The 13,992-nt window shown below is 57.4% G+C and overlaps 1 protein-coding gene across 1 annotated transcript; it reads right to left on the reverse strand.

Annotated features, from left to right (window-relative positions):
• Positions 1 to 361: 361 nt before the first annotated feature.
• On the reverse strand, positions 362 to 2,560 carry LOC128677305 (uncharacterized). Its single transcript, XM_053758052.1, has one exon. It carries the CDS (start codon positions 2,558 to 2,560, stop codon positions 362 to 364), a length of 2,199 nt encoding a protein of 732 aa, XP_053614027.1.
• Between the last annotated feature and the right edge of the window lie 11,432 nt (positions 2,561 to 13,992).

Raw genomic sequence — 13,992 nt, forward strand, 5'->3', positions numbered from 1 at the left:
ACGGGGCGAGGATGGCTGCTGACCACGACAGATCCTAAACGAATGAGAAATGCCTCATAGTCGGCTAGAGCCCTGTTGGGCGAAAAATACACGCCGACCACTACGCAATCCCCTATCCGCGCTGCAACAAACCCGTCGTCCCTGGTGATGTTTTCAGGGAATTGCGAGCCTGAGGAAGGCGACGAGATGATGGCCACCGAGCAGCTAGCATCCCCCACCCAATCGTCACGAGGCGGAACAAAGTATGGCTCCGCAACTATCGCCACTTTGACACCCCACTCCGCCATGCTCTGACACAAAAGGTCTTGTGCTCTGGCAGAGTGGTTGATGTTGCACTGCAAGAATGTCGTACTTTGAGACATTATGGACATTCCATCTCAAAAGGTTCCACACCTTGTGACGATTCGGTGGGGGGTATTTTAGGCCGAGAGGCTGGGGCCTTTTTGGGTGTCTTGCCCGTCTTATTATTGGCTGCCTTACATAATTTACTGCCGATTGCATGATCGGCGGGCTTGTTGGCCTCCGCGCATACGGGGCAGTGGGGCGCCGCAGAACACGTCCTGGCCTCGTGGCCTCGTTTGCCACATCGGAAACAGAGGCCACTACAGTCTACCACAGAATTGCATTGCGTCGCCACATGCTCACCGGTGATGCATCTGTAGCAGCGCATCGGCCTTTGCTTTAACAGCTTAACACTGGCAGACACCCAGCCAACTAGGAGCCGACGGCCATCCTCCAACTTTTTAGCCACGGTCACCGGGCACGCTACAATCGAGGTCCCCATACCACGCGGTGCACGACGAATCTCGCCTACTTTAAGGTCCAGCTCAGAGCAAGCTCCAGCCTTGGCCAGTGCTGCTGTCAGCTCTTCCCTAGTCACGGAGTCATCCAGGCCAGATATTCGCAGGTCTACCCGCTTTACAGGTCTGGAGACCTTCACTTCCTCCGGATTCAGGGCTTGCCTCAGCTTGTCGGCCAAGGCGTCGGCTAGGGGGCCACTAGAACTGCCGGGCACCTGCAAGAGGCGGGCACCAGTGGCCGTGACCTTGCACCGCATGCCCTCGATACCCAAGCTCACAGTATCCACCTGACTTTTTGCTCGACCCAACACCTCCTCATATGTCACGCCATTTTGAGAAGCGTGCGGCTGCAGGGTCAAAACAACCGCTGCTGACCGGGGCGGGCGAAGCCTGACTTCCTGCCGTTTCTTCTTCTGGGCCTCTTTTCTAGTGGCCTTCTTTTGGGACATCTTTTGACCCACAGTTTGCCAGGCACCCTCTTCCGCTTTCTGTGGGGCAGCTGCCGCGGCCGCATCAGGTGCAGTCTTGGAAGACTTGGCCTTCTTCCTTTTAGCCTTCTTGGTCTTAGCTGGGGCTGTGCTTGTACTCGGCTGAGAGGGCGGGATGTCGACCGCCTGCGATACCTGTTCCACAGGAGTCTCTGCCAAAGTCGGCCTGGCCGCTGTCTTCTCGGCATACGTGGCCATAGTTGGAGCTCTACCTTTGCTGCCCCGGTCAGAGGCCAATGTGGGTCTGAGGACTTTCCCCTCCAAAAAGTTTACTTTCGTAAGGACCTCTTCCCTGAATCGACCGAGTTCTTCTTTAAGGAGACTCGTCAGCTGTTTCTCCAGTGCTGGCGTGTCCCGTGACGCTTCAGTCTCAGGCTGAGCTGAGCGCCTCGACTTGTAGACCTCCGTTCGAATCTCGTCTAACTCTTGACGAAGGTCAGCCATCTCCTGTTTTAGGCGAGCGTTCTCCGCCTGCAAGCGGCGCGTCTCGCTGGAGGTACATCTCTCCATTAGTTCGTGTGCTAAGTCTTCGATTGAGGCTGCCGCATCCTTGAGGGTCTTCTGGGCGGTGCCCTTCAGGCCTTTGGACATCTTCCCAACCGCTCTTATTGCCGCAACAGAGTTGTTCAGCCTCTCCTCTATAGACCCGGCAGTTAGGTCTTCCGGCTCGAATTCCGCCTCAGACCGAGTGGAGGCGCGTGACGCTGCCCTCTCACTCCTGACCGCCACCTTTTTGGCGGCTTCAGCCAACTGCCGATCCTCCTCACCGATGCGGACCTTCAGAAACTCAGCACGACGAGTAGCCTGAAGAGCCTCCCTTGCCTTCCCGAGGCCAATACATTCGCCGGTTGTCGGCGGTCTTCCTCTACCTCTCTTACCGCGCTGAGCGCGCGCCTGTGGAGGATTATCCTCATCCGTCGCAGAACTCAATTCCGGGCTCTCCGTGTTCCGCCGTTTCCTGAAGAAGCGGGACTGTCCGCAACCGCTACTGGCACTCTTAACACTCATTTCAGAGTCTGAAACCTGTGCGACAACATCTCCCGCATTTTTTCCCACCACTTCGTCTCCCACCACTTCGTCTCCCACCACTTCGTCTCCCATCACATCGTCTCCTACTACTGCATCAACAATTGCGTCCGAAGGCGCAAGGCGTAAATTGCCCCCCCCAGAATACGAGGGGCAGCCGGTGTCATTAGACACCGGGGTGGATTCTCCGACCGCGGTACGGCCGGTACCACCCTGGGGTAGATTTTCTTTATTCACGACTTGCATTTTTTGAACGTTCCTTTTTTTAATTCAGGTGTGCGGTCACCCTAGCATTGACCTAAGCTCAATTACCCGATCCCACCCCAAACGACTGATTTTTCGAGTGGTTTACTCCACCGGACAGACTGAGGAAGAAAGGAAGGAAAGGGGGAAAGGATAGAGCGATCCGCATCGCCAGTCGACTCTCATTATGAGAGAAGTACCGGGAGCAGACCAACTCTGTAAGGATGGGAAGAGGACAGAGGGAAAGGAGGGAAAGGATTGCAGGACATTGGCCAGCAACCAACAAGACCCCGTAGGGAGTTATTGATTGCCGTTTCCAGGGTGCACCGTCCTGAGCCCTTGTCAGCCCATTAAAGCTTTCAAGGGATCAGGCACTCGGGGAGGTTTCCTGCACTAGCACCCCAACCTAACCTAACCTAACCTAACCTAACCTAACCTAACCTAACCTAACCTAACCTAACCTAACCTAACCTAACCTTTTTTTTTTTTTTTTTTTTTTTTTTTTTTTTTTTTTTTTTTTTTTTTTTTTTTTTTTTTTTTTTTTTTTTTTTTTTTTTTTTTTCGAGTGGAAAAAGACCTTCGTCTTGCCGTCTAGCCGCGGGAAGCCAGACGGGTATGTGGGGCATGAACCCACTAAAAAAAAAAAAAAAAAAAAAAAAAAAAAAAAAAAAAAAAAAAAAAAAAAAAAAAAAAAAAAAAAAAAAAAAAAAAAAAAAAAAAACCACCCGGTGTTCATACTCGGCCGCTTTTGTCGGAGTTATGGGAACAACAAACCTCCACGACTCCGACGCGGCTATAATGGTGTTCCTCTCTCATTCGCCCTTCCAAAACGGAAGGGGAATGGAGCGAACCCTTACGGGGGGAGCTTCACCGAGCTCGCACTCTCCGTCCAAAAGGGGGAGGCGCACGGAACACATCGTGCGCCTTCAACCCGGAGGGTCGTATGCCGGGCAGCGGAAAACCCGCTACCGCCACCCGACCGACCCTCGTTATGGGGGTAGCAAGTACCGAGCAAAAGCCCGGCGCCTGCGCCCCGGGCGCCGGCGACGGATGGCCAGGTCGGCAGTTACCTCCCGGTCTCTTTCCGCCGCCTCTTTGCGGAGCATTACTGACTCCGCAAAGACCTGCATCGCCGCCCACGACGTCTCGCTGCCGACCATAGATCGAACCACAGAAGGCAGCGAGAGGTCGTCTCCAATGGCAGCACGCAATATGGAGCGCTCTTCAGCCCACGCCGAACAACTGTCCAGCGTGTGCTGGGCGTCCTCATCGGGACAGTCGTCGCAGTGGTGGCACCGGGCAGTCGGTTCCCGACCCGCTATCCGACACAGATATCCTCCGAAACAACCATGTCCGGAGAGTATCTGCGTCAGGCGGAACGACAGGACTCCGTGCTGCCTGGCCAACCACTGTAGCAGAACCGGACGGACTGCCCCGATGGTTCTGCTGCCCGCACTGGGCTCCTCCAGCCTTCCGACCCACTCTAATGCTGTGCGCTGCCGCAACTCCTCGCGAAGCGCAGTAACTTCACGAGGTGCCAACCGGACGTCCTGAGACCGCGCCTCCTTGCGTTGAAAATAAAGTGACGCAAGGGCCCTCGCGTCAATGTCCCAGGGCACACATCCGGCTAGCACACACGCCGCCTCATGGGAGATTGTGCGATACCCTCTTATGGCCCTGATCGCCATCACCCTCTGCGGTTTACGCAGAAGGGCGATATTCCGGCTATTCAGGGCGTCGGCCCAAACAGGAGAACCGTATAAGGCCATCGATCGCACAACCCCCAAGTATAGGCTCCTGCAATGCGCCTCAGGACCGCCCAAATTAGGCAAGAGTCGCGACAGCGCACCAGCCGCAGCCACTAACCTCGGCCCGAGTCGCTCAAAGTGGGCGCCGAAGCTCCATTTGCCATCGAGGACAATGCCCAAATAGCGCATTGCCGGCTCGATGGACAGCTTGACTCCGCACACCGTCAAGCTAAGGCCGGGAGGGGGCGCCCTCCGAGGACCGTGAAAACACAAAACCTCGGTCTTATTGAGCGCCACCTCCAAGCCCAGCAAGCGGATGCGTCGCACCACCTGAGCGACTCCAGCCGTCGCCAGCGCAACCGCCTCCCCGATTGTCGTGCCGCGGGCGGTCACCAGGGTGTCATCGGCATAGCATATGACGTCAACACCCCGGAGATTCGCCCCCCGCAGCACCCAATCGTACCCGATGTTCCACAGGAGCGGGCCAAGGACCGACCCCTGTGGAACACCGCGACTCACCGCCGCCTCCTGCCATCCATCCCTTCCAGGGTAGATGATACGCCGCTCCGAGAGATAGTCTCCTATTATGCTACGCAGGTAGAGAGGCACGCCATGATACCGCAGTGCCTCTCCAATGCAGGCCCAGGGGATGGTGTTAAAAGCGTTGGAGATGTCCAAAGACACCCCCAAAACAACCTCACCCCGGGCAACTGCATCCTGCGTCAGAGATCTGACTCTCAGAACGGCGTCAATCGTCGACCGGCCCCGGCGGAACCCAAACTGCTGGTCGGACAAGTCCGGACCAACTTCCTCGAGATGCTTGACGAGCCGAGCAGAAACTACTCTTTCGAATAGCTTCACCAGCTCGTCAAGCAACACGAGGGGCCGAAACGCCGACGGTGAATCCGCCGGGCGCCCCTCCTTCTTGAGGAGCACCAGCCTACCGACCTTCCACGAGGCCGGAACTGAGCCTCGAGCGAGGCAAGCACTAAAAAGGCTCCGCACTCGCTGCTCCAGCACATCCTCTTCGAGGGCGAGGACGATAACCCGGCCGGGTATTCCATCGGGACCAGGAGCCGTGTTTTTCTCGCGCAGCCTAAGTACCGCTGCGCCCAGCTCGTCACTGGTCACCTCTGGAACCCGACCGACCTCCCCGCCCCCCTCGGCCAGAGACGCGGACATGCTGGGAGGCTCAAAATCCTCCTGGGGCGGGAATAGGGCGGCCACAACCCTGTCCAGAAACTCCGGCTGGAGACTCTGCGTCAGTGGGGGGGCATACGGGCGGAGTTTATCTCTCACTGCCTTGTATGGCCTTCCCCACGGGTCGCGATTGAGGGTCTCCAGCAACTCTTTCCTGGCCAGAGCCTTAGCCTCCGCTATTCCCACCCTCAAAGCCTCCGCGGCCTGTCGGTAGGCTGAGTGCAGCTCATCTTCCAAGGCCTGGTTTCGACGCCTCCTCCTCCGCTGCCGAGTGTATCGACGCCTGGCAGCCACACAGGTTGCACGCAACTGTGTGAGCTCGCCAGTCCACCAGTACACCCAGCGACGAGGAGGACGCGAGCTGACTCTGGGCATGGAGGCATCGCAGATGCTGACCATAGATTCCCTGAACCAGCTCGCCTCACCCTCGACGTCAGCCTCTTCCGGCGTACAAAACCAGGACTGGATGGCTGCAGCTTCCCGCAGCAGCTCCTTATCGAGCTTCTTGAGCTGCCACCTTGGACCGCACCGGTCCGGGGGGCGGCTTGGACCAACATGTGCAGCTGACGATGCGGAGACATCAAACCGGATATACCGATGATCTGATAAAGTCTCCGCATCCTCAACCACATGCCAACCCTGGACACGGTTCGCCAGGATGGGGCTCGCAAACGTCACATCGACTATGGAGCCCCCCCGCAACCGCACACACGTGTCTGCCGCACCCCGGTTAACCACGCTCAGGCCGACCGCAATAAGCCACTCCTCTAAAACCTCACCACGCCCACACGTCGCCGGAGACCCCCACGCCGTGGACTTGGCGTTGAGATCCCCCGCAACCAGGACGAGGCGAGGGTGACTCCTGCGCACCACGACCTCTACTTCAGCAAGGAACGCCTCGAACTCGCCAAGTGTGCGGTTAGGAGAGAAGTAGACTCCCATCACAACCACATCACCCAGTCGAGCCGAGACGAACCCGCTGCCGCAGACTACACCCTCAAAGGGCGTCGACCCTGCCCGCGATACAATGGCCACATGACCCTCGTGGTCACCGGCCCAACTGTCACTCCTCGGAATGAAGTAGGGTTCGGTGACCACGGCATAATTAACCGACCACTGCGCCATGCTCTGGTAGAAAAGATCCTGAGCCCTGGCGCAGTGGTTGAGGTTACACTGCAACCACTTGTTGGCCATCAGCGGTTTGCCATTGTCTCCTCCCGCTCAGCAGTGTGTGGCTGCACAGCCAACTGCGACTGCCCGATGGCAGCCGCCCGCGGCCTCCTTCCTCTCTGCCGTTGTGGACGGGCAACACACGCCTTACCGCCCACCCTGTGATCAGCACGCCTGCCAGCCTCTGCACATACTGTGCAGCGGGGCGCACTGTCACAATCCCGGGCCAAGTGTCCAGTGGAGCCACACCTATAGCACAGTCCACTGCGGTCGACCTCTGCGGTGCATTCCTCCCTCACATGACCTGTTTCCAGGCATCGGAAGCACCGCAGGGGCCTCGGCGGAAGCACTATGACTTTCGTCGAAACCCAACCAACCACAAGTGGGCCGGCCATCACCTTCCTGGCCACCTCCACTGGACACCTGACCCAGGCCGTGCCCTTCCCGGAGCGACCAAGCCGGATTTCACCGACCCGAACAGCATCCACAGCACATCCACCAACGCCAGCGACTGCTGCCTGCACTTCCTCCTGCGAGGCAGAGTCGTCCAAACCCAGGACTCGAAGCTCAGCACACTTGACCGGACGAGATACCTTGACCGTGGCTGCGTCCAAGACTTCTCCAAGCCTCTTGGCAAGGGCGTCCGCTTTGGCACCACGGTCGAGGCCCGGAATCTCAAGTAGCCGAGCTCCAGTCCTGGCCGCCCTAATGGAGATCCCTCCAATGCCCAGCTCACTCATCCGAAGCTTGCTTTTGGCATCGGAGAGAACCTCTTTATAAGTCACCCCTCGCTTTTGCGCATCTGGCTGCAGTTGTATCAAAACTGCAGCCGAGCGGGGGGGACGCAATTTGGGCTGCAACTGCGCCTGTCGTCCTTTGGGCCTCTGGGACACCTGGCTTGCCGCTTCAGCACGGCCCTGCACAGGTTTCGGCACCTTTCTGGACCTCCTGGTCACCTTTACCCAGCCTTCATCCTGTTGGGTCTCTGGGTGGGAGCCGGCAGCCAGAGAGGCCAATCGTTCCGAACCTAACCTAACCTTTTTTTTTTTTTTTTTTTTTTTTTTTTTTTTTTTTTTCTCGTGTGGAAAACGCCTCCGCGTGCCCGGCGCCGGGGCATAGCGCCGGGGTATGTCCGACTTGCACGGACTAAAAACCACACGGTGTCCTTCTCGGCTTTCGGGCCGAGGCTGCGGGATCGCTCGCGCATGCACAACGCGGCCTCGGCAAAGCTTTGGTCCACCATCGCGGACCTCTTCAATTTAGGAGCTTTACTCCTCATCCGTCTCGTTGGGCGGTCGCACCGGACACCAGTGCTCCCGCGCCTTCTTGGCCTGTGGCTGTTCAGGCGTCGGACTGCCCCGTCCGGCGCCCGCAGGCCGGACCTTATGGTGGTCTAAGGTCCATATTTGCGCGCCTCCTACGGCGCACATTGCGTGCTCGGCGAGATGGTACAGTACTCGTCGCCTCTCTCACTCTTTCCGCTTCCTCCTTGGTCTCCATGACAGCCTCACAAAACTCTGCGACGGCCTGCCAAGCAGCTTCACTTTCGACCATTTTATCGAGCACCGTTGACAGCTCGAGGTCTTGTACGCCCAGTGTTGCGACGGTGTTTTGCCGCTCTTCTTCCCACGCCGGACAAACGGCCAAAGTATGGGCAGCTGTGTCTGTTTCGGCATCACAGTGATGGCAGCTCTCGTTTTCCTCCCGGCCGATCCGACACAGGTACTTCCCGAAGCAGCCATGCCCCGAGAGCACCTGTGTCAGTCTATAGGAGAGACTGCCGTGCCGTCTATCTACCCACTCCACCAGTAATGGACGGAGGGCCGAGATGGTGTATTGCCCGGCGCTGGGCTGGGCCAGTTTCTCTTCCCACTCCTCGATGGTCACGCTGCGTAACCTCATCCTCTGCCCGTTCACCTCCGACGGTGCTTGTGGTTGACCCTGTTGCAACATCTGCTGCCGCCAGGTATACAACTGGGCGAGGGCTTTAGCCTCTAAACTCCAGGGCGGTGTTCCCGCCAGGGCGCATGCTGCTTCACCCGACACTGTGCAATAACCGCGAATGACTCGTATGGCCATCAGACGTTGTGGTCTTTGCAAAACAGCCGCGTTCCGGGCAGATAGACTCGGTCCCCAGATCGGTGCACCGTACATTGCCATCGATCTCACTACTCCCGTAAATAGGTTCCGGCATGCGACGCTTGGTCCGCCCAGGTTTGGCAAGAGGCGGGACATCGCAGCCGCCGTCTTGGTGAGTTTGGGTGCCAAAAGATTAAAGTGGCGCCTGAAATCCCATCGGCTGTCAAGGACTAAACCGAGGTACTTGAGAGTCGACCCGACGTCGATACGGACCCCTCCCACAATAATATGGGCGTCTGAGGTCGGTGCCGCTCGGGGACCATGAAAAAGTAGGGCTTCCGACTTGCGGAGGGCCACCTCCAGTCCCAGCCGTCTTATCCGGCCTACAATTTGAGCGACTCCGGCAGTGGCCACCATAGCAGCCTGCCTATACGATTTGGCCCGCACGGTGACTAGGGTGTCGTCGGCATAACAATGTAGCGCGACACCAGGAAGTACGGTCCCGCGCAGGACCCAGTCGTAGCCGATGTTCCACAGGAGCGGTCCGAGGACCGACCCCTGTGGAACACCGCACGACATTTGCCTCAGTTCAGGGCCGTTGAGGCCCGGGTAGACTACCGCTCTGTCACTGAGGTATGCGTCTATAATTCGGCGAAGATATGCCGGCACACCATGGTATTTCAGCGCCTCCCTTATGGTAGCCCAGGGCAAGGTGTTGAAGGCGTTTGCAATGTCTAAAGACACCGCCAGCACCACCTCACCCCGGGACGTCGCTTCACTGGCCAAACGTTGGACACCAGAAATAGCGTCTATCGTCGACCGACGGCGGCGAAAGCCAAATTGGTTCTCGGCAAGATCCGGTCCCACCCTGCTCAAATGCTCGACAATTCGATCTGCAATCACCTTTTCCAACATTTTGTCCACCTCATCAAGCAGTACGACTGGCCTATAGGCCGAGGGGGACTCTGCCGGGCGACCCTCTTTTCGTAGGAGCACCAGTTTCCCCGTCTTCCACCTAATAGGAAACCGTCCCTGCTCTAGGCAGGCTGTGAGGAGCTGACGGAATCGGGTCCCAAGAGTCCCGAGGGCCAGCACGAGCGCAACCCCCGGGATACCATCCGGACCCGGGGCCGTGTTCTTCCTCTTCATCCTGCCTATCGCGACTTCCAGTTCCTCCTCGGAGACTGGGGGAACAGTGCCAATCTCTTCATTTAGGTCGTTTAACCGCATTGCCGGTGGCACAAAATCAGATCGACCCGCCGGGAATAGGGCACTCACCACGTCGTTCACCAGTTGTGGCGGCATACTCTGGGTTAGGGGAGGAGCCCATGGGCGAAGTTTCCCCCGCACCAACAGGTAGGGGCGCCCCCACGGATCTCTGTCCAGAGTCGCCAATAGCTCTTCTCGCGCCCTGTCTTTGGCAGTGCGAATGGCCACCTGGAGTTCTTCCTTTGCCGCTCTATACTCCTCGTAGAGTTCCGCCTCGCGAGCGGCTGTATCTGCGGTGCGGCGACGTCTTCTCCTATGACGAGCATAGAGGCGGCGACGAAATATGCACCTTCGCCGGAGTTGGGCAATCTCTTGGGACCACCAGTATACTTGCCGTCGGGACGGTACTCTCCGTACTCTGGGCATCGCCGCGTCACACACAGCGGTTAACGTGTCCCTAAACCATTCCGCCTCCTCATCCACGTTTATAGGCTCAGCGGGAGGTGCCGACGCCCAGGCCTGTACTATCGTCACTTCCTTTAGCAGCTCCTTGTCGATCCGTTTTATGGCCCAACGGGGGCTGCTTACGTCAAGTCCGGTAGGCGTAGCTGGCTGGCCGGAGGTCTGGGCGGAGACACTGAACCGAATATACCGGTGGTCAGAGAGCGTCTCCACCTCCTCAACAACCCGCCAGTCCGCAATTCGTCGAGATAGGGAGGGGCTGGCGAACGTTAGATCAACGATTGAGCCACCCCTTTGTCGAATACAAGTGTGGGTCGTTCCCCGGTTCATGAGTGTGAGACCGAGTTGCAACGCCCACTCCTCAACTAGCTCGCCTCTCGCGTCCGCAACCGGGGAGCCCCACGCCAAGGACTTGGCGTTGAAGTCCCCGGCCACGATCACGGGGCGAGGATGGCTGCTGACCACGACAGATCCTAAACGTATGAGAAATGCCTCATAGTCGGCTAGAGCCCTGTTGGGCGAAAAATACACGCCGACCACTACGCAATCCCCTATCCGCGCTGCAACAAACCCATCGTCCCTGGTGATGTTTTCAGGGAATTGCGAGCCTGAGGAAGGCGACGAGATGATGGCCACCGAGCAGCTAGCATCCCCCACCCAATCGTCACGAGGCGGAACAAAGTATGGCTCCGCAACTATCGCCACTTTGACACCCCACTCCGCCATGCTCTGACACAGAAGGTCTTGTGCTCTGGCAGAGTGGTTGATGTTGCACTGCAAGAATGTCGTACTTTGAGACATTATGGACATTCCATCTCAAAAGGTTCCACACCTTGTGACGATTCGGTGGGGGGTATTTTAGGCCGAGAGGCTGGGGCCTTTTTGGGTGTCTTGCCCGTCTTCTTATTGGCTGCCTTACATAGTTTACTGCCGATTGCATGATCGGCGGGCTTATTGGCCTCCGCGCATACGGGGCAATGGGGCGCCGCAGAACACGTCCTGGCCTCGTGGCCTCGTTTGCCACATCGGAAACAGAGGCCACTACAGTCTACCGCAGAATTGCATTGCGTCGCCACATGCTCACCCGTGATGCATCTGTAGCAGCGCATCGGCCTTTGCTTTAACAGCTTAACACTGGCAGACACCCAGCCAACTAGGAGCCGACGGCCATCCTCCAGCTTTTTAGCCACAGTCACCGGGCACGCTACAATCGAGGTCCCCATACCACGCGGTGCACGACGAATCTCGCCTACTTTAAGGTCCAGCTCAGAGCAAGCTCCAGCCTTGGCCAGTGCTGCTGTCAGCTCTTCCCTAGTCACGGAATCATCCAGGCCAGATATTCGCAGGTCTACCCGCTTTACAGGTCTGGAGACCTTCACTTCCTCCGGATTCAGGGCTTGCCTCAGCTTGTCGGCCAAGGCGTCGGCTAGGGGGCCACTAGAACTGCCGGGCACCTGCAAGAGGCGGGCACCAGTGGCCGTGACCTTGCACCGCATGCCCTCGATACCCAAGCTCACAGTATCCACCTGACTTTTTGCTCGACCCAACACCTCCTCATATGTCACGCCATTTTGAGAAGCGTGCGGCTGCAGGGTCAAAACAACCGCTGTTGACCGGGGCGGGCGAAGCCTGGCTTCCTGCCGTTTCTTCTTCTGGGCCTCTTTTCTAGTGGCCTTCTTTTGGGACTTCTTTTGACCCACAGTTTGCCAGGCACCCTCTTCCGCTTGCTGTGGGGCAGCTGCCGCGGCCGCATCAGGTGCAGTCTTGGAAGACTTGGCCTTCTTCCTTTTAGCCTTCTTGGTTTTAGCTGGGGCTGTGCTTGTACTCGGCTGAGAGGGCGGGATGTCGACCGCCTGCGATACCTGTTCCACAGGAGTCTCTGCCAAAGTCGGCCTGGCCGCTGTCTTCTCGGCAAACGTGGCCATAGTTGGAGCTCTACCTTTGCTGCCCCGGTCAGAGGCCAATGTGGGTCTGAGGACTTTCCCCTCCAAAAAGTTTACTTTCGTAAGGACCTCTTCCCTGAATCGACCGAGTTCTTCTTTAAGGAGACTCGTCAGCTGTTTCTCCAGTGCTGGCGTGTCCCGCGGCGCTTCAGTCTCAGGTTGAGCTGAGCGCTTCGACTTGTAGACCTCCGTTCGAATCTCGTCTAACTCTTGACGAAGGTCAGCCATCTCCTGTTTTAGGCGAGCGTTCTCCGCCTGCAAGCGGCGCGTCTCGCTGGAGGTACATCTCTCCATTAGCTCGTGTGCTAAGTCTTCAATTGAGGCTGCCGCATCCTTGAGGGTCTTCTGGGCGGTGCCCTTCAGGCCTTTGGACATCTTCCCAACCGCTCTTATTGCCGCAACAGAGTTGTTCAGCCTCTCCTCTATAGACCCGGTAGTTAGGTCTTCCGGCTCGAATTCCGCCTCAGACCGAGTGGAGGCGCGTGACGCTGCCCTCTCACTCCTGACCGCCACCTTTTTGGCGGCTTCAGCCAACTGCCGATCCTCCTCACCGATGCGGACCTTCAGAAACTCGGCACGACGAGTAGCCTGAAGAGCCTCCCTTGCCTTCCCGAGGCCAATACATTCGCCGGTTGTCGGCGGTCTTCCTCTACCTCTCTTACCGCGCTGAGCGCGCGCCTGTGGAGGATTATCCTCATCCGTCGCAGAACTCAATTCCGGGCTCTCCGTGTTCCGCCGTTTCCTGAAGAAGCGGGACTGTCCGCAACCACTACTGGCACTCTTAACACTCATTTCAGAGTCCGAAACCTGTGCGACAACATCTCCCGCATTCTTTCCCACCACTTCGTCTCCCACCACTTCGTCTCCCACCACATCGTCTCCTACTACTGCATCAACAATTGCGTCCGAAGGCGCAAGGCGTAAATTGCCCCCCCCAGAATACGAGGGGCAGCCGGTGTCATTAGACACCGGGGTGGATTCTCCGACCGCGGTACGGCCGGTACCACCCTGGGGTAGATTTTCTTTATTCACGACTTGCATTTTTTGAACGTTCCTTTTTTTAATTCAGGTGTGCGGTCACCCTAGCATTGACCTAAGCTCAATTACCCGATCCCACCCCAAACGACTGATTTTTCGAGTGGTTTACTCCACCGGACAGACTGAGGAAGAAAGGAAGGAAAAGGGGGAAAGGATAGAGCGATCCGCATCGCCAGTCGACTCTCATTATGAGAGAAGTACCGGGAGCAGACCGACTCTTTAAGGATGGGAAGAGGACAGAGGGAAAGGAGGGAAAGGATTGCAGGACATTGGCCAGCAACCAACAAGACCCCGTAGGGAGTTATTGATTGCCGTTTCCAGGGTGCACCGTCCTGAGCCCTTGTCAGCCCATTAAAGCTTTCAAGGGATCAGGCACTCGGGGAGGTTTCCTGCACTAGCACCCCAACCTAACCTAACCTAACCTAACCTAACCTAACCTAACCTAACCTAACCTAACCTAACCTAACCTAACCTAACCTAACCTAACCTAACCTAACCTTTTTTTTTTTTTTTTTTTTTTGTTTTCGCAGGGGAATGCATTTACGCACTGAGTGTGGGACTCCTGGGCCGCTATCCAGCCCAGACT

This window comes from Plodia interpunctella, chromosome 17 (genome assembly GCF_027563975.2).
Source record: "Plodia interpunctella isolate USDA-ARS_2022_Savannah chromosome 17, ilPloInte3.2, whole genome shotgun sequence".
NCBI classification, from domain to species: Eukaryota; Metazoa; Arthropoda; class Insecta; order Lepidoptera; family Pyralidae; genus Plodia; species Plodia interpunctella.